General features: G+C 33.8%; 2 protein-coding genes across 2 annotated transcripts; one reads left to right on the top strand and one right to left on the bottom strand.

Annotated features, from left to right (window-relative positions):
* Nucleotides 1-1,711: 1,711 nt before the first annotated feature.
* Nucleotides 1,712-16,394, bottom strand: bcl7a (BAF chromatin remodeling complex subunit BCL7A). Its single transcript, XM_059357485.1, has 6 exons — nucleotides 16,224-16,394; nucleotides 11,380-11,461; nucleotides 10,662-10,758; nucleotides 9,450-9,599; nucleotides 5,258-5,361; nucleotides 1,712-3,538 (listed from the first exon to the last, which is right to left on the bottom strand). The coding sequence occupies exons 1-6, from the start codon at nucleotides 16,313-16,315 to the stop codon at nucleotides 3,464-3,466; spliced, it is 600 nt and encodes a 199-aa protein (XP_059213468.1). The 5' UTR covers nucleotides 16,316-16,394; the 3' UTR covers nucleotides 1,712-3,463.
* eif2b1 (eukaryotic translation initiation factor 2B, subunit 1 alpha) lies at nucleotides 15,537-27,681 on the top strand. The gene is made up of 10 exons (XM_059357484.1): nucleotides 15,537-16,322; nucleotides 21,484-21,525; nucleotides 21,621-21,722; nucleotides 23,518-23,654; nucleotides 24,450-24,566; nucleotides 25,088-25,200; nucleotides 25,290-25,358; nucleotides 25,444-25,519; nucleotides 26,731-26,856; nucleotides 27,494-27,681. Exons 2-10 carry the CDS (start codon nucleotides 21,513-21,515, stop codon nucleotides 27,647-27,649), a joined length of 909 nt encoding a protein of 302 aa, XP_059213467.1. The 5' UTR covers nucleotides 15,537-16,322; nucleotides 21,484-21,512; the 3' UTR covers nucleotides 27,650-27,681.
* Nucleotides 27,682-27,689: the final 8 nt, after the last annotated feature.

Raw genomic sequence — 27,689 nt, 5'->3', positions numbered from 1 at the left:
AAGATTTGGTGTTCATGAAAAAATGATCTTTTCTTTAGTTTTTTCTTTTTAACTTTCTTCTTATTTTTTTCCTAAGATAATACTTGAGAAGAAATTAGATTCAAGATATAAAAAGTTCTTAGATTTCTTCTTAAATTTCTTTGCAACCTTAACATTTTATCAGGCAAAGAACTATATTTGATAACTTCAGGTAATATTTCGAGAAAAAAGTTCTGGATTAAAGTGGCAAATCTACAAGACAAAAAGTCGCAGAGTTATTTATTTAATGACAATAAATAAATAACTTGGTGATAACAATACCCGGGAATTATTTATCAGCATTATTTATGTTTCATCCCTAATTTAAACATTTATGAAAACATTTTTTCCTGAAATAATCATGTGACTTATTTTTTCTTTATGAGACTCATATAAACACAAAATATACTTTAAACAAAAAAATATCCTGCACTAACACCGTCCCTCCAAACACTAAACACAAACACAGCAAAAACGTTTGTGAATTTTATTAAGAAAACAAAACAATTGGACATGATAAAAACCAAGCACTACTGATGGAATAAATAAGTCAAACCAAACCATAAATCTGTACAAGATCTAAAGTGAAACAAAATATGGTCCCAAGAAAAAAAAAAAAAAACATACAAGATTTTATATCTCACAGCTCTTTTTTTTGTTTTTAAACACACAGTTATGAGCAAACTATAAGCAATCGGCTCAATCAGGTGAAAGCTACAACATAAGTGAGATTTTTTTTTCTTCTTTTTTTTTTAAACTGAGTGTACATAATGCTGTTTATAACTGTTAATGTCAATACAATAGCATTTTAAGTTCCAGCGCTGCTGGACTGGGAATGAGGTATATGCTAATCCATCCTCTAAACTGAGACAATTGTTTTTTTAATTTCTTTTCTCTCCATCCATGTGATTAAATCTGATCAAGTCATAAAAGTACTTCTTATAGCCCCTGTTGTGTCATGAAGTTCATTGGTTTGCAGTGATTCAATTGATTTTTTTTTTTAAATTCACGAGTAATGAAACTAAATCTGACATGTGTCTGACATGTGTGAGGTCGTACATTAGAGGTCACAGGTCTGAATCCGCGCTATATATTTATATAAAGTTCAAGTAAATTGCACAAATCTGCACAAGAACCGAGAGCTCGATGCCACGTGTATGGATTCAGCCGATAGACAGCACCTTGAAGGAGGATTAGAAACCAACGCTCGAACTAAAAAGACTGGACCCTTCTGTCAGAGATAAGTAGTGACACACAGAGATGAGAGGTGGTTCAACAAGAGTCATGATTGTGGACCAGACGGGGAGAAAAACCGATCCAGAGCTCGTCCGTTTCTACTTCAGAGCGAGGAGAAAAAAGCCGCCTGAAGTCGACACGGACCAGCGACCGGCAGCTCTGAACGATGACGTTTGTAAAATAGTCCAGAAGATAAAAGTTCCTCTGGGTAGTGTTCAAATTCCAGTCTCCGAGAGGAAACGTTCCACAGTTTGGGAAAATATTTGACACCAATTTCATGCATTAACAACATGTTTAGCTTAGCTTAGCTTAGCATAAAGACTGGAGGCGGTAGCAAACAGCTAGCCTGTTAGCAGCTAGCCTGTTAGCAGCTAGCCTGTTAACAGCTTCCCTGTTAGCAGCTAGCCTGTTAGCAGCTAGCCTGTTAGCAGCTAGCGTCTATTTTGTTCCTTTAAACATGCTCATGTCCAAGAAATAATCTGTAACATAATAAACCACAATTGTCATTTTTAGACTTTGTTTTTTAAAAGAAACAATGATTAAATTAGGGCTGCAACAAAAAAAATTAATTATAGAGTAATTACATTTAGTCTTTAAAAGGGTCAGGAAAAAAAGAAATGTAATCCCTGTTCGTCAAAATCCAAGCTGATGTCTTTAAATGTCAAAAGATATTCAATTTAATATGATATAGAATGAAAAGAGGCAGGAATTCTCCATATTAGAGGTGCCTGAAACTTACTTTTGGCCATTTTTGCATGAAATATTTCTTTAATGGTCAAAGAAACAAATTATTTATGTGTCAGCTCTAAATGAAACAGATGTATAACATGTTAATAAGTGAGCCAAATCAACCTTAAAGTACTTCTAAAGAAACTTTATATCTTGTTTGTTTAAAAACAGAAGTCTAAAAAACAAAAAAAACAGCTGTTTTACGGGTGGCTTCTTCGGACAGAGCTAGGCTAACAGTTTCCCTTTGTTTTCAGTCTTTATGCTAAGCTAAGCTAACCATCTGAAAATATCCGATCCTCTTATTTAGCTCGCGGTAAGAAAATGACAATATTTCCCCAAAATGTCGAACCATTCCTTCAATCAAAACAAAGTGTTGTTATAAATATTGGATAATTACTAATTAGTGATGATTATAAGGCAAAAAAACAAATAGCATGGCACCAAAATTGTAATTCAAAACCAGCTTGACCTAAACAACGTGTATTTAATCGTAGCAACTCAAGGCACACCTTCATGATCTACGCTACTGACGCCCGTCTTCACTACTTATCCGAGAGTTTATCTTGACCAGTACCGTCTTCTTCTTCTTCTTCTTCTTCTTCTTCTACGAACCACAAACTAACTGTTAGAAAACGTGTGAATGGATAACTTTTCATGGATAGAGAAAAAAGACTTCCACTTACAGCAGCAAAATCTATCTGTGATCGATTGTGACATACCATAACAGTGCATTGACCCTCCTGAGAAAAAAACCCTAAACGTTTCCTAAACAAATATAGAACATTAGTCTAACAGGAGGCGAATCGGGAGGATTGACGTGACGTGGTCTTAGGGCGGAGGTTCTCCCGCCGCGGCCGCTGATCTGAGACCAGGTCGGTCGGCCGGCGTCTGGGCGCCGCGCCGTTAGCAGGAAAACGTTTTTTAAAAACGGTCTCAGAGCAGCGCCCGGGGATCCACCTCGTCCTAATCTCAGATCCCCAGTGTTAACTCGTTTCTAGTCACAGATGCAGGTCAGTGTTTGTCGTCTGGCCTGGCGGTGGCGGTGGCGGTGGCGGCGGCTCGGCTGACGGCGCCGCCCGCCGCCCCCCTCTCCTCCTGGTCACGGAGAGGATCCAGCTAGCCCCGGGGTTCAGAGCTTCTCTTGGCATTAGTGAAAACAGGTGTGGAGAACTGGAAGGAAGCACGGAGGGGGACCAGTGAATAGAGGTAATATCCATTCTCCCTCTGTGGCAGAGGAGTGTCAGGGCAGGAGGAGGAGCAGGAGGAGGAGCAGGAGGAGGGAAGAGAGACGTCCTTTCTCCCTTTGGTATTGAGAAGGAGGAGAGGAGGAGGAGGAGGAGGAGGGGAGTGAGAGGAGAGCATCCATCAGCCCTAAATTATCTAGAGGTAATGGAAGGAGGCGCAGAGGGAGGGAGGAGGAGGAGGAGGAGGAGGAGGGGAAGGAGGAGGGGAAGGAGAGGAATGACTCAGCCCCAAACATTTAACTCTCCTCAAAGTCCTGAGATGAGGACTCCCCTTTGCTTTTCTTGCTGGGCGGGGCCTCCTCCTCTAGGTCCTAGGAGGAGAAAAAAAACATTAAAAGTCTAAAGGAATAATAAAATAATAAACACTTTCATTAAAACTAGTTCACAGTATGAACAATGTCACATTTTAAGACAATAAGAACATTTATATTTTCATGACAAATTATATTCTGATGAGGGGTTCTGCAGAGAGACTTTAAGACTTTTTAATCCAGGAAGGATTGAAATAAGGCTTTTAAAGAGTGCAGGACTATTACATATAAAACTAGAAAATTTCCTCTGGGGAAATTTTGAAAGGGCCACGGGGGCTACTGCCAAAAATGATCATGGTCATTGAGCAGGGATTGATAAAAAACTATAAGACCTATCGAAACGTGGATTAATACACCGATACACAAGACTTGTGTCTACTGTTTAAAGTTTAAATGGAGTCTCTAGGTGAAATTATGCCGGAGAAGTAGACGTTTAAAAATCTACAATTATTGTTCTTTTTGGCTCATTTTTTGTCGGCCGTCCCATTCATTTCAATGCAAAATTTTGGGCAGTTTGGGCAGTGCGATTGCCCCGAGGCCCTAAAAATAATGTCTGTTAAGATTTATTAGGCCCATCTCTGCTAGAGAAAACTCTAAACTATTGGTCAGTTTACCAGTTAGGGTGTCTGTGGAGACTTTTCCGTGCTTAGAACTTACTTAGTGCTCATAAACAGGTTGGCATTCCTAAAATATCCCGTTCAAAACAGGGTTTTTGGAATTATGTGCATAAGAGAATTTTAATGGCACGTTTGTGTAATCACTCTCACTGCCAGATGGGGGACACACAAGTTCTGCACTGCAGGTTCAAGGTCAGAAAACTCTCTGTTGAATCTGATTAGAGATTCAAAGAACAAAGGATTCAGGTCTGGAGGTTTTCATCTAGAGACATTTACAATTTAACCATTATTGTTGGTTTTATTCTGAAAGACTTTGGTTGGTAGCAGTATGCTACACCATGCAGCTGATTCTCCACTTCACACATTAAATTATAAATAGACAGAGGTGCAGCCTCCCTGTGTCCTCACTAATTAACACAGAACGACAGCAAACAGCTTAGAAAACTCAACTAAAGGCATGTAAAAGGTAAAGTGTGTCACACATGCTGTTATTATTATTATATAGGTACTGCTGCATCTAGCAGACTATAAACAGGTGAGCACATAACTGGCGTGCAAAATAAAGAAAAAACAAACGCTTTATATTAAGGTCCTTGTAATAACCATTAATCAACAAGTAATAAGGCCCTTGTAAGTCCTTACAAGATGCTTATTAACATTACTGTGTGTTTATAAGCCTATATAAGTGTTAATAATGGCATTACAAACACCCATGACCCACCCATTATGTCTTTGCCATGCCTTTATTAATCTTTTGTTTGCTTATTGATATTAAAATATACTTTATTGCTCATCTACCTTATTATAAAGCGTTACCGGTAATTTTTCTTTTAATAATATGTAGATTTTTATAGATTATCACCAATACATTTTAAATTAACCATAGAAGCACCCTTCACATACAAACAGAAAAACACCATCTATGCTTAAAAATCTTAAATCTATGTAAAGCCCATTACTGTCAAAAACAAACCACATGTAACCAAATGAAAAATACTGTAAGGAGGTAAATGAGAGAAAATATGTTTGATTGTTTGATAATTTACAACTTGGACACCCACATAAATGAGTTGTGAGTCTGGTTTGAAGACGTGTTTCATACCTGAGTGGCTTTGCTGTCTGAAGAGTCCTTGTCCCCTGAGGACAGACTGTCTCTCTTGGCACTTTGTCCTCTCTCTGAGGTCTCTGATGACGGGGTGGTCTTACCTGAAGAACACATCAACACATCAGAACAGGAGAACAGGAGAACAGGAGAACAGGACTATGAAAAGGTGCAGGTGATGTGCTGCAGCTGCAGATGTTTGTTGAGACTTTGATGACACCGTGTGGTCGCAGGACGGAACTGCACCATGACTTTAGACATTTCACCAAACTGAGACTGAGGCTACGTTTACATCAGGGGTCTCAAAGTCGCGGCCCTCGTGACGATGTTTTGTGGCCCTCACCTTGATACGAAAGTTTAATGTGAGTTTTATATGAATGGCACTTTACCGTGCTGTGTTAGAAGGTCCGTTTATTATCTGCTGTATTGTTTTTACTGGAAAAAGTGGAAAATTTATGTAATGTAATTTTCTGTCTTTTTTTTAGTAATTTTCTGTTTTTTTTTTCCTAGAAATTTTGTGTCTTTTTCTAATAATTTTCTGTCTTTTCTCAGAAATTTAGTGTATTTTGGGGTCATTTTGTGTCTTTTTAAGTAATTTCGTTTTGCCTTTTTTTTTGTAATTTTGTGTCTTTTTTTTTTTTTGGTCATTTTGATACTGCCTCCAGCGGCCCTGGTAATTTGAGTTTGAGACCCCTGGTTTACATGATGACGGTCTGAACAGAAGACGCAAAAGTGGCGTCGCGTCTTCACTTTTTATTCCTCGTTTAGACGAGCGTTTTCAGGAGGAAATCTGCTGCATACGGTGATCTAAAGTGTGTGAAATTGGATTGTATGCAGCCAGGCGGCATCACTTAAAGCCATAAGAGCATCTTTGGGCATGTGGAAGTTTTCACACCACGTATTTTCATCAGCTACTCCTTCCACAAAGTTCTCCTCCATCACTAGACCAGCTGTTCTCAACCTTGGGGTCGGGACCCCAAATGGGGTCGCGAGATGATTTCTGGGGGTCACCAAATCATTTTGGAAGTCAGCTCTGTCTCCACTGTGTTAAAGTGTTCAAGTGTTTTAGTCTTTTTGGTCACTTAATGTCTTTTTTTGGTCATTTTGTGTTTGTTTTTTAGTCATTTTATGTCTTTTTTGGTCATTTTGTGTCTTTTTTTGATCACTTTGTGGTCATTTTGTGTCTTTTTTGGTCATTTTGGGTCTTTTTTGGTCAATTTGTCTTTTTTTGGTCATTTTGTGTCTTTTTGGTCATTTTGTGTCTTTTTTGGTCATTTTGTGTCTTTTTTGGTCATTTTGTGTCTTTTTTTTGGTCATTTTGTTTCTTTTTTGTGTGATCTGAACTGTGCATGTGAGATTCTGTTCAGTGAGTGGGGGTCGCGGACAACATGGATGTTACATTGGGGGTCGCGACTCAAAAAAGGTTGAGAACTACTGATCTAGATCTCCCAGGTCTCCAAAGCCGTCTGGCTCCTCCCACCAATCGCTGCATCCAGAATGTGATGGAGGTAATTCCAGATCCTTCTCTGTTCACTAATACTATCTGTACATATCCTGGACATTTGGTGGAAAGACTCCTGTAAGTTTATTAGAGCTGCCAGAGCAGCTTGAAGGTCCCACCATGGAAATAATCCCACGTTTCTTTATTTCCTGTCCTGGAGCATGTATGTGACGTAAACACATACGTGACGTGAGCAGATCAGATCAGAGTTTTGTGTCTTGTCAGTGTAGACGACACGCTACGGAGGAGAGGATTACACTTTTACACTTTGGAGGGTGGTTTCAGATTTTTGCGTTTTTAAGCCCCAAAAACGCTGTCACCGTCTAAACGAAAGGCACTTCACATAAAATATTTTGTCGTTTTTACCCGCGAGCGTCCTGGTGTAAACGGGGCCTGAGACTTAAACTAAAGGTCGAGTTAAGTTTCACCAACGTAGAGAAAAAAAAAGATAAAAGATCAAAGTTAGACTTTTTAAAGCAAAAATGTTTCTCAAATATCCAATTCCAGTTGCAGTTTGTTTGTATTATTTTACGATAGAATAGACTTTCCTTTATAATTGAATTTTTTTTAGACAAAAACAATCTAAATGCTTCACCTTGGCCTTTGGGAAACGGGATCAGCACATTACTACCACTTTATACATTTTCTGAACCAAACTCTTATTAAATAGCCTTTTATAGGAGCCAGACTTTTCATTGCTGTTGAAGTGACTATTTATCATTCACACCGAGGCGCCTTTGTAACTTTAATTAATGACAGTAGTGCGTGTGAGGGATGCTGAGTCCTCCGACTACTTTATCAACTTTCATCATTTAATGTTATCAGATAGCAAATTCTGCTGCCCATGTTTTAATATTTGATGTGCACAAGCTTTGAATAACAATATATAAAGGACTGGGACTCTTTCTGAAACTGAAGTTGGTCTATTGACAGAAAAGTCACTGAAAACTATTTAGATAATCGATTTATTGTAAAATAATTTTTTGAGCAAAAACCAACAGGTTCTACCTTCTTAATTATGCTTTTCTGTTTCTGTTTTTGTGATAAAATTATGTGAATCAGTTGTTTATTTTGTCCAAAGAGACATCACATATATTTTGGATGTAAACCCAATCTACAAATATCTTTTATTGTAAAATGTTCGGCATAAATCGGTGACACAAATCTATGAACTGGTGGGAAACTTTCCAGACAGAAAGTTGCTCCGCAAGCACAGAAAGTGCATTACTGCTTCCTGCTGCTGTATTTCTCGTGTTACAGAAACCACTCAGAGTGAATCTTGTGTTTTAAATGTTATTATAATACTGTCGGCGAGGTCAGTGTTTTGTTTCATTATTATTCATCCATTCACAGTCTGATTACTGTTGTAGGTTTGTTTGTTTCTGAACCTCTTTTTTGGGCGGTGGAAATCTCTTCTTTCCATACATATGAGATCATAAGTGAGAATTTGTTACGGTACCCCTAATTAAAACATTCATGCTCCCTTTTTTTCGTGCTTCTGCAGTCTTTACAGATATCTGACAGCATTTGGTTGAAAATGTTCGTGGATCCTAACTAGTAAAAACGATTTTGTATATAAAAGTCTTCTGCTGTGTTCCAATCCCCGTACTTCCATGAGTACACTTATACGCAGCACACTATCCGCACTTACTGAGTACGCAGATTTCAGCAGGTGAGTATTGTTCCAAATCTAATACTCTGTGGTGCACTTGAGAAAAAAATGACCCTTTGTGTTGTCTAATCTTTACTTCTACAATCCATCAATATGGCTCCGTTAACGCAGCAAATGTGGAGAATGCGCCGGCGTCGTCAGCAACGTTACCTACCGCTCCGCTGTTGTTTCGGCCGCCATTGCTAACATTTTTTTAGATCTGAGTGGCTCTGCCTGGCTCCGCCTCTTCCGCTACGTAGCCAAGATGGCGGCCGTTGAGTGCGTATCGTGTATATCGTTCCACACTCAGCGTTTTGACTGTTATGAGGGCACCACAGTCCATAGAGACTTTTAAAAAAAGGACTAAAAACATTCCTTTTTAGCAAAACCTTTGGTTCCTCCCATCTAGATGGTTTTTAGATTATGCATGTATGTTTTCTGTTTTTAGCTGTTTTTCCTTTTTTAAATCCTTTTTATAATTAGATTGTTATGCTTTTAACCTGTAGCACTTTGAGATTTCCTGTAATGTAAAGTGCATTACAAATAAAATGTATTATTATTATTATTATTATTATTATTATAACATCCGGGTCCTTTAGGTACACTTCTTTTTGCCACGATCAGAATCGAACACCCTGCGTACTCAAACTAAGTATAGTAAGTATGGGAGGTATGGGGACTGGAACACAGCATTAATCTTTTTGAGACATGAGACCAACATGCTAAACCCATTAGCCATTAGCTCCATGTCTGAGACCAGCTTTTGGGAGGAAACAGAGAAACTAAAAAGAAAGCTGATGGTTGAAATTCGACGTCTGTAACTATGAGGAAGTCATCATTTGTCTTTTCTGTCAGAGTGATGTTGTTTGTTCTGACGTTACTAAAGACAGACGAGATTAGAGCAGCAAAACAAAAACAGGAAGTGGCTCATCATCCATCTGATCAGCCGCCCTGCGACCCGACCACCTGCTCAGAGAGAAGGACAGCGAGGAGGTCTGGAGGTGATGCTGGATGTGAGGAGGTGGGAGTGGGAGTCTTACCCCTCTTGCTGTCGGGGCTCTGGTCCGTCTTGGCCTCGCTGTTCTCGCGGTGAGACGTGGCGGCGGGCTCGGGGGCGGGGCTGGTGCTACAACTGTTTTCCTGTTTCACCGGGGATGAGTCGGCAATGGAGCTCTGGTTGCTGTTATCATCTAGAACAGACACAGAGCGGATGGAGTCACTTTAGCGGCTTTTTGTCTTTGGGAGATTATCAAACATTCAATCAAGACACAAAAAAAATTTTTCTTAAAGTTTTATATTTCTGTTATTAGAGTAAGTATGACAATTTTCCATAGAAGATGCATATAACCCCTCAGGTACGGGTACAAACTACTCTACATGGAAGTCATTTGGCTGATAAAAGTCTCTGCAGGTTTCAGGGAGCCAAATGTAAAACGTTTAAATGCTACAACTTATTCTTTAAAGGATGTGGCATTCAGAAAAAAAACAACAGATTGAACAAATTAATTTATCCGGACCCTCAGAAAATATTTAGGTTCGTTTTTTTTTCTTTAAAAAAACAAAAAACAAAAAAAAACACTGTTCGGGTATGCAGCAATACTTCCATGATCACTCTTGTTTTTTGTTGTTTGTTTTTTATATAAGGAAAAAATGACTAATTTACTCTTTGTATGTTTTAATACGGTTGTACTCATCTGCAAAACCCAATAAAAAAAAGTTTGAAAAAAATTAAAAAACACTATTTTTTTGTCTGTTTGTAAAGATGAATATCATCACAGAGAGAAAGTAAGGTAACGCTTTATAATAAGGTCCTTAATAACCATTAATTAACAAGTAATAAGGCATTGTTCTCTCTTTAGATCCGGTAGTTGCAAAAAGCATAGTTAACTTATAGTTAACTTATAATAGATGAGCAATAAAGTATATTTTAATATCAATAAGCAAACAAAATAAGATTAATAAAGGCATGGCAAAGACATAATGGGTGGGTCATGGGTGTTTGTAATGCCATTATTAACACTTATATAAGCTTATAAACACACAATAATGTTAATAAGCATCTTGTAAGGACTTACAAGGGCCTTATTACTTGTTAATTAATGGTTATTACAAGGACCTTAATATAAAGCGTTATGGAAAGTAAGAAAGTAGTGAGACAGACTCACATAATTTTGGTCTTCTCTTGAAATTATTGACATAAAAAATGTCATAAAATAACAGCAGCAGCGTCCTCTGAGTCTCTCCGTACATACCGTGCATGTCCATCATTCCTGGAGAGGAGCTGTTCTCTGGAGTTGTCAACTCTGAGCCATATTTCTCATCTTTACCCTTCTTCTTGTTTTTGTTCTTCTGCAATGACAGAAAAAGTACAGACGTCAAACACACAATAGAAAAAAATACATCTAGATGCCATTGAAACGAAGGCTGAAATGTTCTTTTGTATTCAGCATTTCATGTAAAACGCCTGTTTAAACATGCACAGAGTGTTGAGGTTTACTGTTAATGAGCCTTAGGGCGACATAAAGAGGGCGAACTCATATTTTTTATATGGATAGATGTGTGTATATTTGTGTGTGAGGGTGTGTGTATTTTCTTATATATATTTTTTTTTATATGTATGTGTGCATGTATATATATGTATATTTTATTTTATTTTTTTATTCATTTTTTATTTTTTAATTATTTTATTTTATATAGATATATTTTTTATGTATGTGTGTATATATATACATTTTAATTTTAATTTTATTATTATTAATATATATGCATATTTTTTCTACACACTGTTGTTTTAACTGATCTGGTGTATTAACCTATTAATACAACGATGTAAGGGTCTCTGGGGGAGTGGAATGGGTGTTGGGTTATATAAGAAAATGAAAATATGTCTCTTTGACTGTACTATTTACTGCAACTGTGAATCAATTAAAATATATATATATATATAAAAAAAAAAGAGGGCGAACTCACGTCATCTGATTTGGGCTCCGTCACCGGCACCCACTTGTAGATACGAAGTGACGTGTCTCCAACAGTCACCCATTTCTTCTCCCTGTGGAGCAAAAAACAAGCTTATTAAAAAGGCAACATACTCCTTTTTAAAAGTAGAGAAAATTAGATATTCAAGAAGGGGAAACTTGAGCAAATTCTGCGATAAATGGCAACCGTTTATCCAATCCAATCCACTTTATTTGTTTCGCACATTTAAACAACACAAACGTCTCCAAAGTGCTGTACATAAAATCAACAATATAACAAACAATTCCATATACCAATCAGCAATAAATAATAAGTGTATAAATCTAAAATGATGCCACAAATAAAACAATACAATCAAACAGATGAACATAGTAAAATAAAATAAAAGACGCAGTTAAAAGTAGTAAAATAAATAAAAGACACAGAGGACCACAAAACTCTCGCAGTGTTAAAAAGCCAAGGAATAATTGTATTTTTTTTATTTTTTTTTATTTCCTCCTCTTTCCCCTCTCTCTTTTACTATTATTTATGTATTTTATCTGTTATGTTTATGTGGTCAGTTTATTCATTTTATACAGACTATGTCTAAATATCTAAATATTGTATAGTCTATTTGGTTTCATTTTATGTTTGTTCTTAAAATCATATAATTTAAATGTAAGGATGTGTAAAACATGTTTAATGTCGACACCAATGTACCCTGATGTAGGTATATTTTTGTTTACACATCAATAAAAATATGAAACACAAAAAGGCAACATACATTAAATTAAAACCTCAGCATTTCTTAGATGTAAAGTAGAAATTGAAGGCAGCTTCCTGTCACAAAGAACTATAGTTTTTATGTTAATAATATTGTATTTATGTTTATAATATTTATATTTATATAGTAATTTACAATATACATGTATAGGTATTTACAATGTAATATAAATTGTTTATAGTATATATATATAATTGTTTATAATATTTGTATGTGACTATAATGATTATTCATATATATATATATTTTTTTTAAATATATTATTATATTTTATATATTTTTTTGCAGAAAGTGTCTGCTTTCTCAAATTTTTTTTTGCTTTTTTGTTTTGTTTTTTTATTTATTCATCTATTAATATTTAAACTTGTTTTGTTTTTTTTGCTTGCATGTTTGAAATAAAGACAATCAATCAATAGTCATTGTACAAATATTACAAATAAAACAAGGTTATTATAGTGGCTTAAGTTTTAAAAATTCATGCTTTAACTCTCTTTTGCCCATTTTTTTCCAATTATCCATGAAGTCCACAAAATATCAGAAAATGGTTAAAAAAGGTCCGTCTTAATTTCCCAGAGACAATTATTCCACTGTCAAATTACATGTTTGTTTTTATAAACAGCCCAAAACAGCAAAGATATTAAATCTAAAATGATGAAAAAGAAGAACAGTTAATTATCCCTGGAGTCAGGGAGTGTTTGGCACTTTTTGCTAAATAAATTACTTAATATCTGTGTGTGAATGGAAAATATTATGATTAACACAGCAGGAGAAATATGATGTTAATAATAAATAGACTCTAAAATCACGACTGAATCCCATAATACAATTACACTACAGCAGATGAAATATTTTAGAAAAACATCACTTTGGGCTTCAGAAAACGTTTTCTGACATTTTATAGACCAAAAGCGGTAATTGAGAAAATCAGAGGAGCTTTAAACGATAATGAAAATACTTGTAAGCTGCAGTTATAAATATTTTTTTTAATCTATAAAATGTAAGAAAATAGTAAAAAAAAATTCTAATTTGACATATTCATAAGTCTAGTTCTGTCTGATTAATTGTTAAAGACCCAAAGAAGACACAGAAAAACAGAAAATATATTAATACCAACAGAGTCGGGAACCAGAGGATTTATGGCATTTTTTTAGACAAAAAAATGAATCAATAATCATTGTAAAAGCACTAAAAATATTATTTAAGCAAAACATATAACTGTTATTAGTTATTACTATAATCATTCATAATTTAGTCAGCAAATTTCAGAAAAAAATATTGAGATGCATGATTGTCTTCATCACTTAATTACTTAATATAATATCTTACACTTAATAAAACATCTCAACATATTTATATTTTGTATTAAGAACCTTTATTTTCTAAATAAATAGGATTTAAAATGTCTTATGAATGTATTGGAGTAAAAAGTGCAATAGTTGCCTCTGAATTGTAGTGAAGTTGAAGTTACAGTAGTATGAAAAGGACAAAGTTTAATTACAGTAAAAATATATCTTAAAATCGTACTTCAGTACAGTACTTGTCCAAGTCATAGAGTGTATAAATCAGCAGAAATTATCTTTTAGCTAAAATTAGTAGCATAGTGTTATTTTTTCATTGCAGCAACAGAAAAACAGAAAACAATGTGAAATAATATTTATACCATAAAGTTTCATTTTCAGTGTATTCAACTTTTTTTTTTACTCTAAAAAGTAACTACAGTTGAAAATAGATGTAGTGGAGTAGTAGTATTTAATGCCGTTTAATACATGTTGTGGAGTAAGAAAGTAGATTGACTCTGAAATGTATTATGGTTCAAGTATAAGGTAGTAAAAAGTAGAAATATTCGATTAAAGAATGAATATCTTAAAACTGTACTTGAGTACAGTTCTGTTGTTAAAGTACAAGTCACTATAAATAAACTGTTCAGCTAAAATTGGTAGCATAATGTTAGTTTACATTCCACCAACAAAGACAAAAAGTAAAATATGTTACAACAAATAAAACAGTTTATTCATAGGACAAAGCTTAATTTTTAGTTAAGTTCATTTGTCTTTTATTCTGAAAAGTAACTACAGCTGAAAAAAAATGTAGTGGAGTAGAAAGTAGATTATTAAACTCTGAAAGTTGAAGTTTAAGGTAGCTATAGTATAAATGGAAATTGATTCATTCAATTGATTGACTTAGTTAAAGTACACATATCTATATCGTCACACTGTTAAAATAATTAAAGTCATTTTTTTGTCAAAATGGGTTTTTTTTGCCTAAATCATCTCCTCATGACGCCGGCCACCTATGGTAAAATCACCTACATCCTCACTTTATTTTGAAGGTGTCTACATAAGAGTGACATGAGCGTGTCATAAACATGACATGGGATGTGTCATGAACATTAATGACACTTTGAAGTAACATTAATGCTCATGATATGTCATGTCATGTTTCTGACAGGCTTGTGTCACTCTTATGTAGACACCTTCAAAATAAAGTGTTACCATATCTTGCTTAAGTCACAAAGGCATGTTCAAAAATTGCCTAAGTCATTTATTTCTCTTAAGTTACATAATTTACACACAGTGTTATTACTATGCCAATAGCCATCCTTTGTTACATCCTTTTTGAGTGAAATTATCAATAAATGTCATATGTTACACTTTTGGTGAAGTTTTTTATGTTTCCTGCAAAACTTCAAAAAATTAGTTAGGCGATTATTTGAACAGGGTGACGATGTGTAAATTGATTAATTCAATTGATTGACTTGATTAAAATACACATATCAATATAAAAGAACACGTCAGTAGAAAGTTACTTTTTAGCTAAAATTGGTAGCATAGTGTTATTTTACATTGCAGCAACAGAAAAACAGAAAACAATGTGAAATAATATTTATACCACAAAGTTTCAGTTTCAGTGTATTGAACTTTTTGAAATAAACAATTAAAATGAATAAAAACAATATATTTTAGACAATAAAAGCACAATCTTCATTTTAACGACAGAAACACGACCGTTGAATTATGGTTACTTTAAAAAAAGATAACTTCAACACTTAATAAAACATCTCAACATATTTATATTTTGTATTAAGAACCTATATTTTCTAAATAACTAGGATTTAAAAATGTCTTATAAATGTATTGGAGTAAAATAGTGTTGGAGCATAGTGTTATTTTACATTGCAGCAACAGAAAACAGAAAACAATGTGAAATAATATTTAAACCACAAAGTTTCAGTTTCAGTGTATTCAACTTTTTGAAATAAACAATTAAAATGAATAAAAACAATATATTTTAGACAATAAAAGCGCAATAACGCGACCGTTGAATTATGGTTATTAAAAAAAAAAAAGATAACTTCAACAGTTTGACCTGGGGACGTTCGATTAAACCACCCGATTAAAAAAAAACACCGTATCAATTCTGCCACCGGGCGGGGTTACACGCCTGAATGAAACAAAAGCGTCATATTGTCGGTATAAATGTCAGTTTTTAGCCGTTAGGTGTGTTTTAAAGTGCTCTGAGAGTGTTCAGAGTGAGTCAGGAGGTGTTCAGCCATGCACTACTGGAGCCTACTTCCCTCTCCCCACCCCCACCGTGCCTCCGTCTCTACCAGACCTAAAGGGCGACTCAAAGCGCTTAATTTAAAACTCCACACGGACTAAAACTACTCCGACTCAAGAGCGCCTTCGTCAAAATTGTTTCCAAGTCAACAGTTATGGGAGGTTTCGGCCCTATAAAAGCACGCCGCCGAGCTCGCAGCTCTAACAGCGGGCAGCAATGGCTTCATGTGACTGCATCGAAATGGCTTCTGGGTTCAACCCTTCGCCGTTAACAGAAAAAACCCGGGTACATGATGTTTTCTGTGGGATACGAAGCGGGCTGACGCGGTGCACTGCACTAAGTGCTCCCCGGTCGCACCTGAGCTCGCGAGCTCATCTGCCGTGAATCTCCACGTTCCAAAATAGAATTCATCCTTTTTCTTTCAATTCCATCCGTCTCCTTCCCTCTCCTCCCCCAACAAGCCGCTCTCGTGTTAGATAACGAAAACCCGCTTCTTTTCCTCTCTCTCACTCACCATTTTCGTACTTTCTCGATAGCGGCCATAACCCTCTTGATGTCATCTTTCGCCCTGCTCCGGGTCTCAGCTCGGACCGACCTGCCCGACATTGCCGCGGTGGGTATAATATTTTTAAAGCTCGCCGGCAGTTCAGACACAATGCAAACAGTAGAGCGCACAGAGGAGCGACTGCGCATGCGCGGGCTGATAGAGCAGAGAGAGGAGGGGGGGAGGCTGCAGCTGCACTATGAAGACAGATCTGTCTCCTGCTGTGTGCAGAGAACAAAGAGGCTGCAACTAAAACAAGTACAAACTAATACTAGTTTGGTCTGAAACGGCAGGGTCTGGGCTGCTCAGCGCTAGATATGGAGATAAGCACAATACATTAGTTAATATATGAGTTAATATATGGTTTACCATACACATAATGCAGCTGTAAGGACAATTACATTTAGTCATTTAGCAGACTCTTTTATCCAAAGCGATTTACAGGAAGAGTAAAAACAAACAATCAAGGTATAGTGCAATAATAATTAGTGCATCAGTAAGTGCTAGTGGCGTGCTAGTGATTTAAAAGTGTATTAAAGTGTATTAAAGATAATTTGCTTATTGACTTATATTCAATTAAAGACTGTACAAAAAATTATATTTTATGGTCAAAGTGACACAGTTTTAAAACATGTTTATATCATTACAATTGTGATTAAAAACATAAATAAAACAGAATTTGGTAAAATGATCATCCTTTTTTTGTCATATATTTTATTTAAAACAGTAAAAACACAGATTATTTTATGTTCAAACTGATAAACTTCAGTTTTTTTTGTAAATAAAACAGAAGTCATTTTGCTGCACAGCGGTAGATATGTAGATAAGCACAATACATTGAGTTAATATATGGTTAAACATACACATAATGCAGCTGTAAGGACATTTAAAAGTGTATTTGCTTATTGACTTATATTCAATTAAAGACTGTACAAAAAAAATAATATTTTATGGTCAAAGTGATAAACTTCTGTTTCTCTGTAAATAAAACAGAAGTAATTTTGTTGCACAGCGGTAGATATGTAGATAAGCACAATACATTGAGTTAATATATGGTTTACCATACACATAATGCAGCTTTAAGGACATTTAAAAGTGTATTAAAGATAATTTGCTTATTGACTTATATTCAATTAAAGACTGTACAAAAAAATAATATTTTATGGTCAAAGTGATAAACTTCTGTAAATAAAACAGAAGTAATTTTGCTGCACAGCGCTAGATATGTACATAAGCACAATGCATTGAGTTAATATATGGTTAACCATAAACATAATGCAGCTGTAAGGACATTTAAAAGTGTATTTGCTTATTGACTTATATTCAATTAAAGACTGTACAAAAAAAATAATATTTTATGGTCAAAGTGATAAACTTCTGTTTCTCTGTAAATAAAACCGAAGTAATTTTGCTGTACAGCGGTAGATATGGAGATAAGCACAATACATTGAGTTAATATATGGTTAACCATACACATAATGCAGCTGTAAGGACATTTAAAAGTGTATTAAAGATAATTTGCTTATTGACTTATATTCAATTAAAGACTGTACAAAAAAATAATATTTTATGGTCAACGTGATAAACTTCTGTTTTTCTGTAAATAAAACAGAGGTAATTTTGCTGTACAGCGGTAGATATGGAGATAAGCACAACATTGAGTTAATATATGGTTAAACATACACATAATGCCGCTGTAAGGACATTTACATTTACATTTAGTCATTTAGCAGACGCTTTTATCCAAAGCGACTTACAGGAAGAGTAAAAACAAACAATCAAGGTATAGTGCAATAATAATTAGTGCATCAATAAGTGCTAGTGATTTAAAAGTGTATTAAAGATAATTTGCTTATTGACTTATATTCAATTAAAGACTGTACAAAAAAATAATATTTTATGGTCAAAGTGATAAACTTCTGTTTTTCTGTAAATAAAAGAGAAGTCATTTTGCTGTACAGTATTTGCCAGCTTGTGATACTTCCCTAATTAAAACATGTTTATATCATTACAACTGTGATTAAAAACATAAATAAAACAGAATTTGGTAAAATGATAATCCTTTTTTTGGTCATATATTTAATTTAAAACAGTAAAAACAGATTATTTTATGTTCAAACTGATAAACTTCTGTTTTTTTTTGTAAATAAAACAGAAGTAATTTTGATGTACAGTATTGATGTACAAGTGTTACTTCTCTAAATAAAACACATTTGTATTATTACAACTGTAATGAAATCATAAATAAAACAGGATGGGATCATTTTCAAATTGTTTGTGACATATATTCAATTAAAAACTGTACAAAAACAGAGCATTTTATGTTCAAACTGAGTCATTTCTTGTAAATTAAACAATATTTGTTGCAAACAAGTGCTATTTATCCTATTAAAACGATTACTCTTTACCACTAGAAACACTATATAAACTATTTATATTATAACAGTGTAATAGGAACAGAAAAACAGAATGTGATCATTTTCTTTTGCCTAAATAATTTAAACAAAATCCCTCAAAACTTCAGATTTTGTTTTCAAAAAATATTTTATTCAATAATCATCAACAAAATCCATGAGAAATATGATTGGTAACAAGTCAAATAATCAAAACAAGAATATGAAAAGGGGTACATTCACAAGTATAATAAAAAGTTTTTTGTAAGGCATTGTAAATATAATAACATTTTTCTGATTAAATTTTGGTTTGATTGTTGCACAAGATAAAAATCTTCCCTTGACTGATCAGATATTTGAACTTTGACCTTTCCCCTAGTGCCAACATGACCAAAATCTTAAAAATAAATAAATATATATTACATTTATTGAGTACATTAATGCTATATAGGGAGAACCTGATACCAAAAGTATATTATATATCAGGTTCTCCCTATATAGCATTAATGTACTCAATAAATGTAATATATATATTTATTTATTTTTAAGATTTTGGTCATGTTGGCACAAGGGGAAAGGTTAAAGTTCAAATATCTGATCAGTCAAGACAATTTTTTTTTTATCTTGTGCAACAATCATACCAAAATTTAACCAGAAACATGTTATTATATTTACAATGCCTTACAAAAAACGTTTTATTATACTTGTGAATGTACCCCTTTTCATATTCTTGTTTTGATTATTTGTATTTTACTTGTTACCAATCATATTTCTCATGGATTTTGTTGATGATTATTGAATAAAAATTTTTTTTTGATATGCTGCCAAAAGTATATTTTTAATTAACTGTAAAACTCAAATCTTCTCACATTTAATGACAAAATAGTGATTGTAGTCTTCCTATAATACAGCAGGGTAATGTAAATGAGCTCATGATGACTGGAAGGTGAGTAAAGTTACTGTAAATTGAAAGGGCCCATGTTGCTCTCTGCTGGTGTAAAGCAGAACTGCAGGAAAGGTTTCTGAAGCCTCTCAGGCTTCTAAATAAGCTTCAACAAAAAGAGAAATTATTCTAAATCATTGTTCATATTCAATCTTTTGTAGATGAATGTGGTTGCACTTAAAACTAACATATGTGTTTTTGTTTTCTAGCTTTATTTTATTTTTCTTACAGTGTTTATCTATTATTTATGATGCTTTTGGATGAATACTTCTGCTGCATTAATGTTGCATTGTTTTTATGTTAAATTGAAATACTTAATATACATTTTATGAACAATAAAATATCGTAAAACTGCCAAAATAGTGTGTAAGGACTGTGAAAGAATCCTTTAAAATCACAAGTTTCACATTTGTTGTCATCTTAAATCATTCCAACAAAATCCACCAAAGCGGAAAATGTATTTTATACATTTAAATATATATTTCTATTCAAGAACGATAATAAAAAGCCAGGGGTGCCACACAAAAACGTACAGATAATTGAGTATTTTATTAGCCTTTTTGTTGTTCAAATTAGAAAGTAGTTTTACATATTGCTTTACAACAAAATATTTATTAATTTTAATATGTATTATTATTATTGTAATTATTTTATCTCATTGGTTTATATTTTGTTTTAAATTATTTTTTTATTTTATGAATAAACGTAAATATATAAATTAAAAAACATTATTATTATTAAATATATTATAAAAACACAACACATTGCATTTTCTGACAACTACTCTTTAAAAAATATTTGCTAGTGTCAACATACAACAAAAATAAAATATAAATTGTCATTAATAATAATAATTATTATTATTATTATTATTATTATTATAACCATAATAATGATAAATGTGAGAGTATTAAAATAAGATCATAATAAATTAAAAACAACTAAATATAATATATAAATATATATATATATATTTATTTATTTATTACTTAATTTAAATATAATAATTAAAAACACATTTTGTTGTAATAAAGGGGGCGATCTAAATGCACAAAAATAAAACAAAAAAGAATAAAAGTAATAATAAAACAAACAACATTATAAAAACACCAAACATCACATTTTCCGATAATAACACATAAAAAATATGTACAAAAAGCACCAACAAGAATAAAGTAAAATAGATAAAGGAGACAGAGGAAAAATTAATAATAAAAGAGAAAACACGAGAATATTATAATTAACTCATTTATTTTTTTAATAACGCTCACAGATAGTGACCCCTGACTTCCTGTCACTCTATTTATTTATTTATTTATTTTTCACAATTACAATTTACAATATATACAGTTTTTGCCAGGGGGTTAAGAAAAAATAACACAAACAAAATCAAATAAACAGCAATTCCAAAATAAGGGTAAAAAACAGACAAAACAAAAAATAAAGAAATACATAAATAAAGAAATAAAGAACATGATGCATAATTCCTCAATCAATAAAGTATCGGTCCAAATCAAAGTCATTACAATAAACTCATATAGTGTTATTTCCGACAGTACGTGAAGTCATCACGTAAAATAAATACGTATTGCGTCATCTCTCCGCGACACGTCAACACGCAGCTCATTGCGAGATGAGGTAACTCAGTGCAACTCAGTAAATAGTGACAATAAAACTTCTTAGACAGCCTCAAACGTGTTTTTATCGCAGTGTTTTGAGAATCGCAGCTTACCTTGTTAATTTTAAAAGGTTATTCTGAAGTTCAGGTGTATAATTAGATCTGAACGGAGGAGCAGCACCGCGGAGTCAGCAGCATTCTGGCATGTGTCAAAACATTTTGGGCTGAAAACGTCCACATTTGATTGTGTTAATACTATTATAGACTCTATTATAGAGCGCTTTTAGGCTCCTGCGGCTTTCAGCATGAACGAAGAAGGTAAGTGGTTTTTATTTACACCTTCCTGTCATGTTTTGTGGTTATTTTCAGTAAACATGACTCGTGTTTTCCTCCTGTGTGTGTCCCTGGTTCAGAGCTGGTGGAGTATTTCGGGGCTCAGATGACGGAAGACCCGGACATGGCCTCTGCGGTGGCCGCGATCCGGACCCTGCTGGAGTTCCTCAAGAGAGACACAGGTGTGTGTTCATCCATTTACATGTTATATAGGGCTGGAAGAACTCCTAAAACCCTTTTTAATTCAGTAAAAGTACTTATAATGTACCACAGTGTGAAAGGTTCTGTATTACAAACCTTAATTAAAAAAAAAAAAATCTTTCCTGCCACATGCCATCACACTGTACAATAACAAATAGTCTGGTTCATTACATACCGTCGTTATGCACTTTATGTGTTTTTTATGCACACTGTTCATTGCACCTTATTTGTTTCATAGCACCAACATTTTTATACTGTATATTCATATTTATTCTGCACTGGAATTCTATTCTACTCCTTAATACATACTCCTTCTTTAGACACTTTATTTTTATTTTTACATTACATTTTATTGTATTTTATTGTATTTTTATATTTTATTGCTTGAAGTATGCCTAGGTTGTTCTTTTTATTTAATTGTGTTGTTATTGTCTGTGTGTGTAATGCTGCTGCTACACTGTAATTTCCCAGCTTGGGATAAATAAAGTCTGTCTATCTATCTATCTATCTATCTATCTATCTATCTATCTATCTATCTATCTATCTATCTATCTATCTTAATTAAATGCAAGTTATCAGCAAAATAGGCTTAAAGTATAAGTATGTGCAGTAAAATGTTCCCTGTCAGTGTTTTACCATTATATCGGGTTAATAATAATAATAACTCATCCCAAAAAATAGTTGATACAGTTATAATGTATGTATACATACTATACACCCCTATATACACACAATAATCCAATACATGTGCCTACATACATAAATACACACATGCTGTCTACCAGTGCCCCTCTAAACTGTCACATCTTTAATATAAACCAAATATTCCTGCTGCATTAATGTGTTTGTGGCATTTAACTCCTGTAGATGTTTAATTTTGGACTCATTTTAACTTCTTTATATTATGAAGTGAGGCAAAAGCAATATGGAAAATATTAATGAAAAAGTGAATTAAAAAGAAGAAAAATAAAGGGATAAAAATGAATAAATGCAGTTAAATACAAATATGGAAATTAAAAAAAACATACAGAAAAATAGTTATTGAATTGCAAAACATAAATAAATATAAGGAGAATTAAATGAACAAAAAGCTCTGTTTAACTTAAAGTATTTTGTTTACTTATAAAAGGAATAAATAAAAATAATAAAATAAAAAATAAATTAAAAACTTAAAATAAATAAATTAAAACTTAAGGACCTAACCTTCTTCTAAAAAAACATAGAAATTATTGAAAAGCTTCAAAGCCTTAAATAAAAAATAAATAAAATGACCTTAAAATCTTTTGAAGAATATAAACAATTAAAATAAAAAAAAAGACAAATTGACCAAAAAAGACACAAAATGACCCCAAAAAGAAACAAAATGACCAAAAAAGGAAACAAAATGACCAAAAAAAAGACACAAAATGACCAAAAAAGACACAAAATTACCCCAAAAAGAAACAAAATTACCAAAAAAGACACAAAATGACTAATAAAAGGAAACAAAATTACCAAAAAAGACACAAATTGACCACAAAATGATCAAAAAAAGACACAAAATTACCAAAAAAGACACAAAATGACCCAAGGTTGAGAACAGCTGCTTTCAGGACCCTGAACCAGGTGCTCCAAATCCCCAATCTGCTGATGGTACCTTCAAGGACACATAGGAGAAACAACCGTCAACCACATCAGCACCTCAACACTAGACGGAGACCGTCTCATAGCGCAGTAGAAGCCTCCTGTTCTTCTACTGAACTCTAATCTGTTTTTAACTGTTTCTGCCCTCTGCAGGTGAGACCATCCTGGGTCTGAGGGAGAGTCTGACGTGGGCCACAGACCGCCTGAAGGGCGTGGACTCGTCGGTGGCCGTGTCGTCAGGAGGAGAACTCTTCCTGCGCTTCATCAGTCTCACATCACTGGAGCACCAGGTGACCAAAACAAACAACAGTCCACATCTATGGATGAAAATTAATCAGATTTTATTTCATACTAATGACGTTGATTCTGCTTATCTGTCTGATCTTTAACGATTCCATTATGTGGAAAAAAAGTCTCACCAACACAACTGTTGTTATTGTCTCTGAGTCTGAACCAAGGTTATTATAGTTAACGAAAACTAACAAAATAACGAAAACTAGAATTGAAAAAACATTTTCGTTAACTGAAATAAGAATAATAAGAGTTTTTTAAAAAACGATAACTAACTGAAACTGTATTGTGTGGTTACAAAACTAACTAAAACTAACTAAAATTATAGTGAAAATGTCCTTAGTTTTCGTCTTTGTCAACTTTTTTCATACATGATTCAGTGTTTCTATTTCAACATGAAGGAACACATGGTGAATATGTTTACTGAGACTGGGATGTTTACACTAGAACCAAAATACAAAACACCCAGAACTGTAAGAGTTAATAACCTTATTGGGGCTGAGATGATAAACCAAAGGAAATGAAGGCACATACCCATTACAAAAAAACTAAAACTAATAAAAACTAAACTTAAACTAGCAAACTCACTCTAAAAACTAACTAAAACTAACTGAATTTGAAAACAAAAATTCACAAGGAAATTAAAACTAAAACTAATGAAAAATCCAAAACTATTATAACCTTGGTCTGAACACAGTGTAGATGATATGAATGATATTTATTTATTCCAGTCAAGTGGAGAATGAGTGTTTATAGTCATAATAAACTCTACCATGTGTCTCTGTGTCTGTCAGGATCTGTCTCGCTGTAAGAAGGTGATGGAGGAGAGAGGAGAACTCTTCCTGGAGAAGATCTCCATGTCCAGAAACAAAGTGGCTAAGCTCTGTCACACCTTCATCAAAGACGGAGCTGTAAGTACCGTTTGATTTACACGGATTGGTTATCTTTATTTTTAGGTCCTGCACAAAAAGTACCCAACCCAAGATGCCTCTTCTTCTAATGTACAATAACTAGAAATAGTCTAGACGGATTTCAGAATAAAGGCTTCCTATAAGAAGTGAGGAGCATTTATGGGTACAAGTCAGGAACCGGCCTACTTTACATATCTCAAGGCTGCTGAGTCCAAAAAAAATGGTTCCCAAACGAAATTTTGAGTTTTTGACCTTCTAATTTGCATATCAAAATGGCGGCCAAATTGACCATCTTGCACAGTCATTGGACCATTTCCCCCAAGTTTTTTTGTAAGTAGGCAATCAAGATGAGGAAATTAAGTTTCTGGATCATTTTTTAACCTCCAGAGACGTGGAGTTATTGGTCGTATTTTAGAGAGTACAGCTTTGATATATGTAGCCACAGTACTCTGTAGTAGTATTAGTACGCAGTACAGATAATATTAGGCATTTCACTGACTACTTTATTTTTGTCTCCACAGAAAATCCTGACTCACTCGTACTCCAGAGTCGTGCTCCGAGTTCTGGAGAAAGCTGTAGAGGAGAAGAAACGCTTCTCCGTTTACGTTACTGAATCTCAGCCGGACTCAGCCGGGTGAGTGAACACTGTCAGTGGAGAGTCTTTTATTCTGAAGGGACACACACACACACACACACACTGAACCAGGTGTGTTCTCTGTTCAGGCGTCAGATGGCGGACGCTCTGAGGAAACTCAACGTTCCTGTAACAGTCGTTCTGGATGCAGCTGTGGGGTGAATATAGTAATATTACAAAAATAAAGTGTCATATTATAAACTTGGACTGTATTATAAAGCATGTTTGTGTCTCTTCCTGCAGGTATGTGTTGGAGAAGGTAGACCTGGTGATAGTCGGAGCAGAGGGAGTGGTGGAGAGCGGAGGCATCATCAACAAGGTCAGACTCAACAGTTTCTCTTTTAAACGAGAATATGAAGAGAAGACTTTGAATGAATGACACATATCTTCTAATTCCTGCAGTTCTGATCAGTCTGAACAGAAACGTGTAGATTTCACTGTTTTAAACCATTGCTACTGTGTGATTTGACTATTATGGAAGGACTGAATGTACACGAAGTTTTTACTTTTAAACGACACTGATGAGGTGTGTGTATATATATATATATATTATATATATATATACCTCACCAGTGCCGTTGAGTATATATATTATATACATATTATATATATACATATTATTTTATATATATATATAATATATACATATTTTATATATATATATAATATATACATATTATATATATATATATATATATATATATATATATATAATATACATATTATTACATATATATTATATACATATTATATATATATATACATATTATATATATATATAATATACATATTATTTATATATATATATTATATACATAATATTTTATATATATATATACACTATATACATATTTTATATATATACTATATACATATTTTATATGTATATATTATATACATATTATTTTATAAATATATATATATTATACATATTATTTTATATATATTATATACATATTATTTTTTATATATATTTATATTGTCTCTGTAGAGTTTTCAATGTATTATTTTTCGACAAAGGTTTAGCAAATTGTCGCATTGTTTTATTTACCTTTCAGACAACGGTACAGGAGTTCTATTAAAACCAGTTGAAATAATCTCGAAGTGATGCCAGTTTTATAAAAGACTATTAGGACTGGAAATAGATTCTTTGAGCCGTGTTAGTCTGTGGTTACACACTGAGATGTGAGTGCTGATGATTTTATTTTCCACTTATGGAAAAGGCTTTGGGCTGAGCACAGCACGCCACTTCTTTTGTTTTGATGGTTTGTAGTCCGTTTGACAGCCAAGAAGGATGCGATGCAACGATTCAAATTCGCTTTGCAACCAGAAGCAAATATTTTATTGCCAAGAATATTGGTTGAATGAGTGATTGCAGCATTAATGTAAAGTCAAGTGGGCAGAGACAGGTGGTCGAGTGAATAATTCCTTTATGAAATGTAGAAGAGTAGAAGTATAACGTAGCACAAAATGGAAAATACTCAAGTACAACATCAAAATTTTACTTGATTACACTGTTTGTTGTTGCAGATCGGCACGTATCAGACGGCCGTGTGCTCCAAAGCTCACAACAAACCTTTCTACGTCGTGGCGGAGAGTTTCAAATTCGTCCGCCTCTACCCGCTCAACCAGCAGGACGTGCCTGATAAATTTAAGGTGAGCTGGAGCAGAATTTAACCCATAAGAACCCACGGTGACATGGGTGTAACAAACACTTTAGTGACTTCTCCAAAATGGGTCTGTGACTGGAAACAGAAATCTAAAAAAGTAGCTAATTTCAAAAAGCTTATTTTTTTTTACTAGGCTAAGTTTAAACCCATTTAACAATTCTAATCTGTTAATAGGGTGTCCTTTATTGCATTTAACCCCATTAGGGTTTGTTATTTATTTTTATTTATTATTGATTGATTGTTATTTTGTTACTTAAAAACAAATCTGAAAAATAATTTGTTGTTAAACAGCATTATTAATGTCACAATTTTAATATATGTTGTGCAGATGCAAAAAAAAGGCTAATTTGTGTTTCTGTAAGCAGAAAAGGTGTTGAGTTTATTTATATTAAAATAAGAAATATCATAAAAATAAATACCATAAACACCCGATGTGACATATATGTTACATCACAGATCTTTGACATTTAGGGGTAGTATTTAAAAAACATCAGAAATGTGTTCTATGTGGTCCACCCCCCATAATTTCCGTTCAGGGATTACTGGGTCTGGGTTCTTATGGGTTAAAGTCTTGTGGTGTTTGTTTCAGTGTCTCTACATGTGTCCTCCTCCTGCCTCCTCAGTACAAAGCCAACACCCTGAGGGAGTCCCAGAACCTGTCGGAGGAGCACCCCATGGTGGACTACACGCCTCCTTCCCTCATCACGCTGCTCTTCACCGACCTGGGCGTCCTCACGCCGTCCGCCGTCAGCGACGAACTCATCAAGCTTTATTTATAACTCTCAATAAAGTCCATTCATCAGCAGCTGAACGAGCGTC

Source organism: Centropristis striata, chromosome 19, assembly GCF_030273125.1.
Source record: "Centropristis striata isolate RG_2023a ecotype Rhode Island chromosome 19, C.striata_1.0, whole genome shotgun sequence".
Taxonomy (NCBI): Eukaryota; Metazoa; Chordata; class Actinopteri; order Perciformes; family Serranidae; genus Centropristis; species Centropristis striata.
The sequence above is the reverse complement of the archived record's forward strand: the minus strand, read 5'-3'. Positions and strand labels throughout refer to the sequence as shown.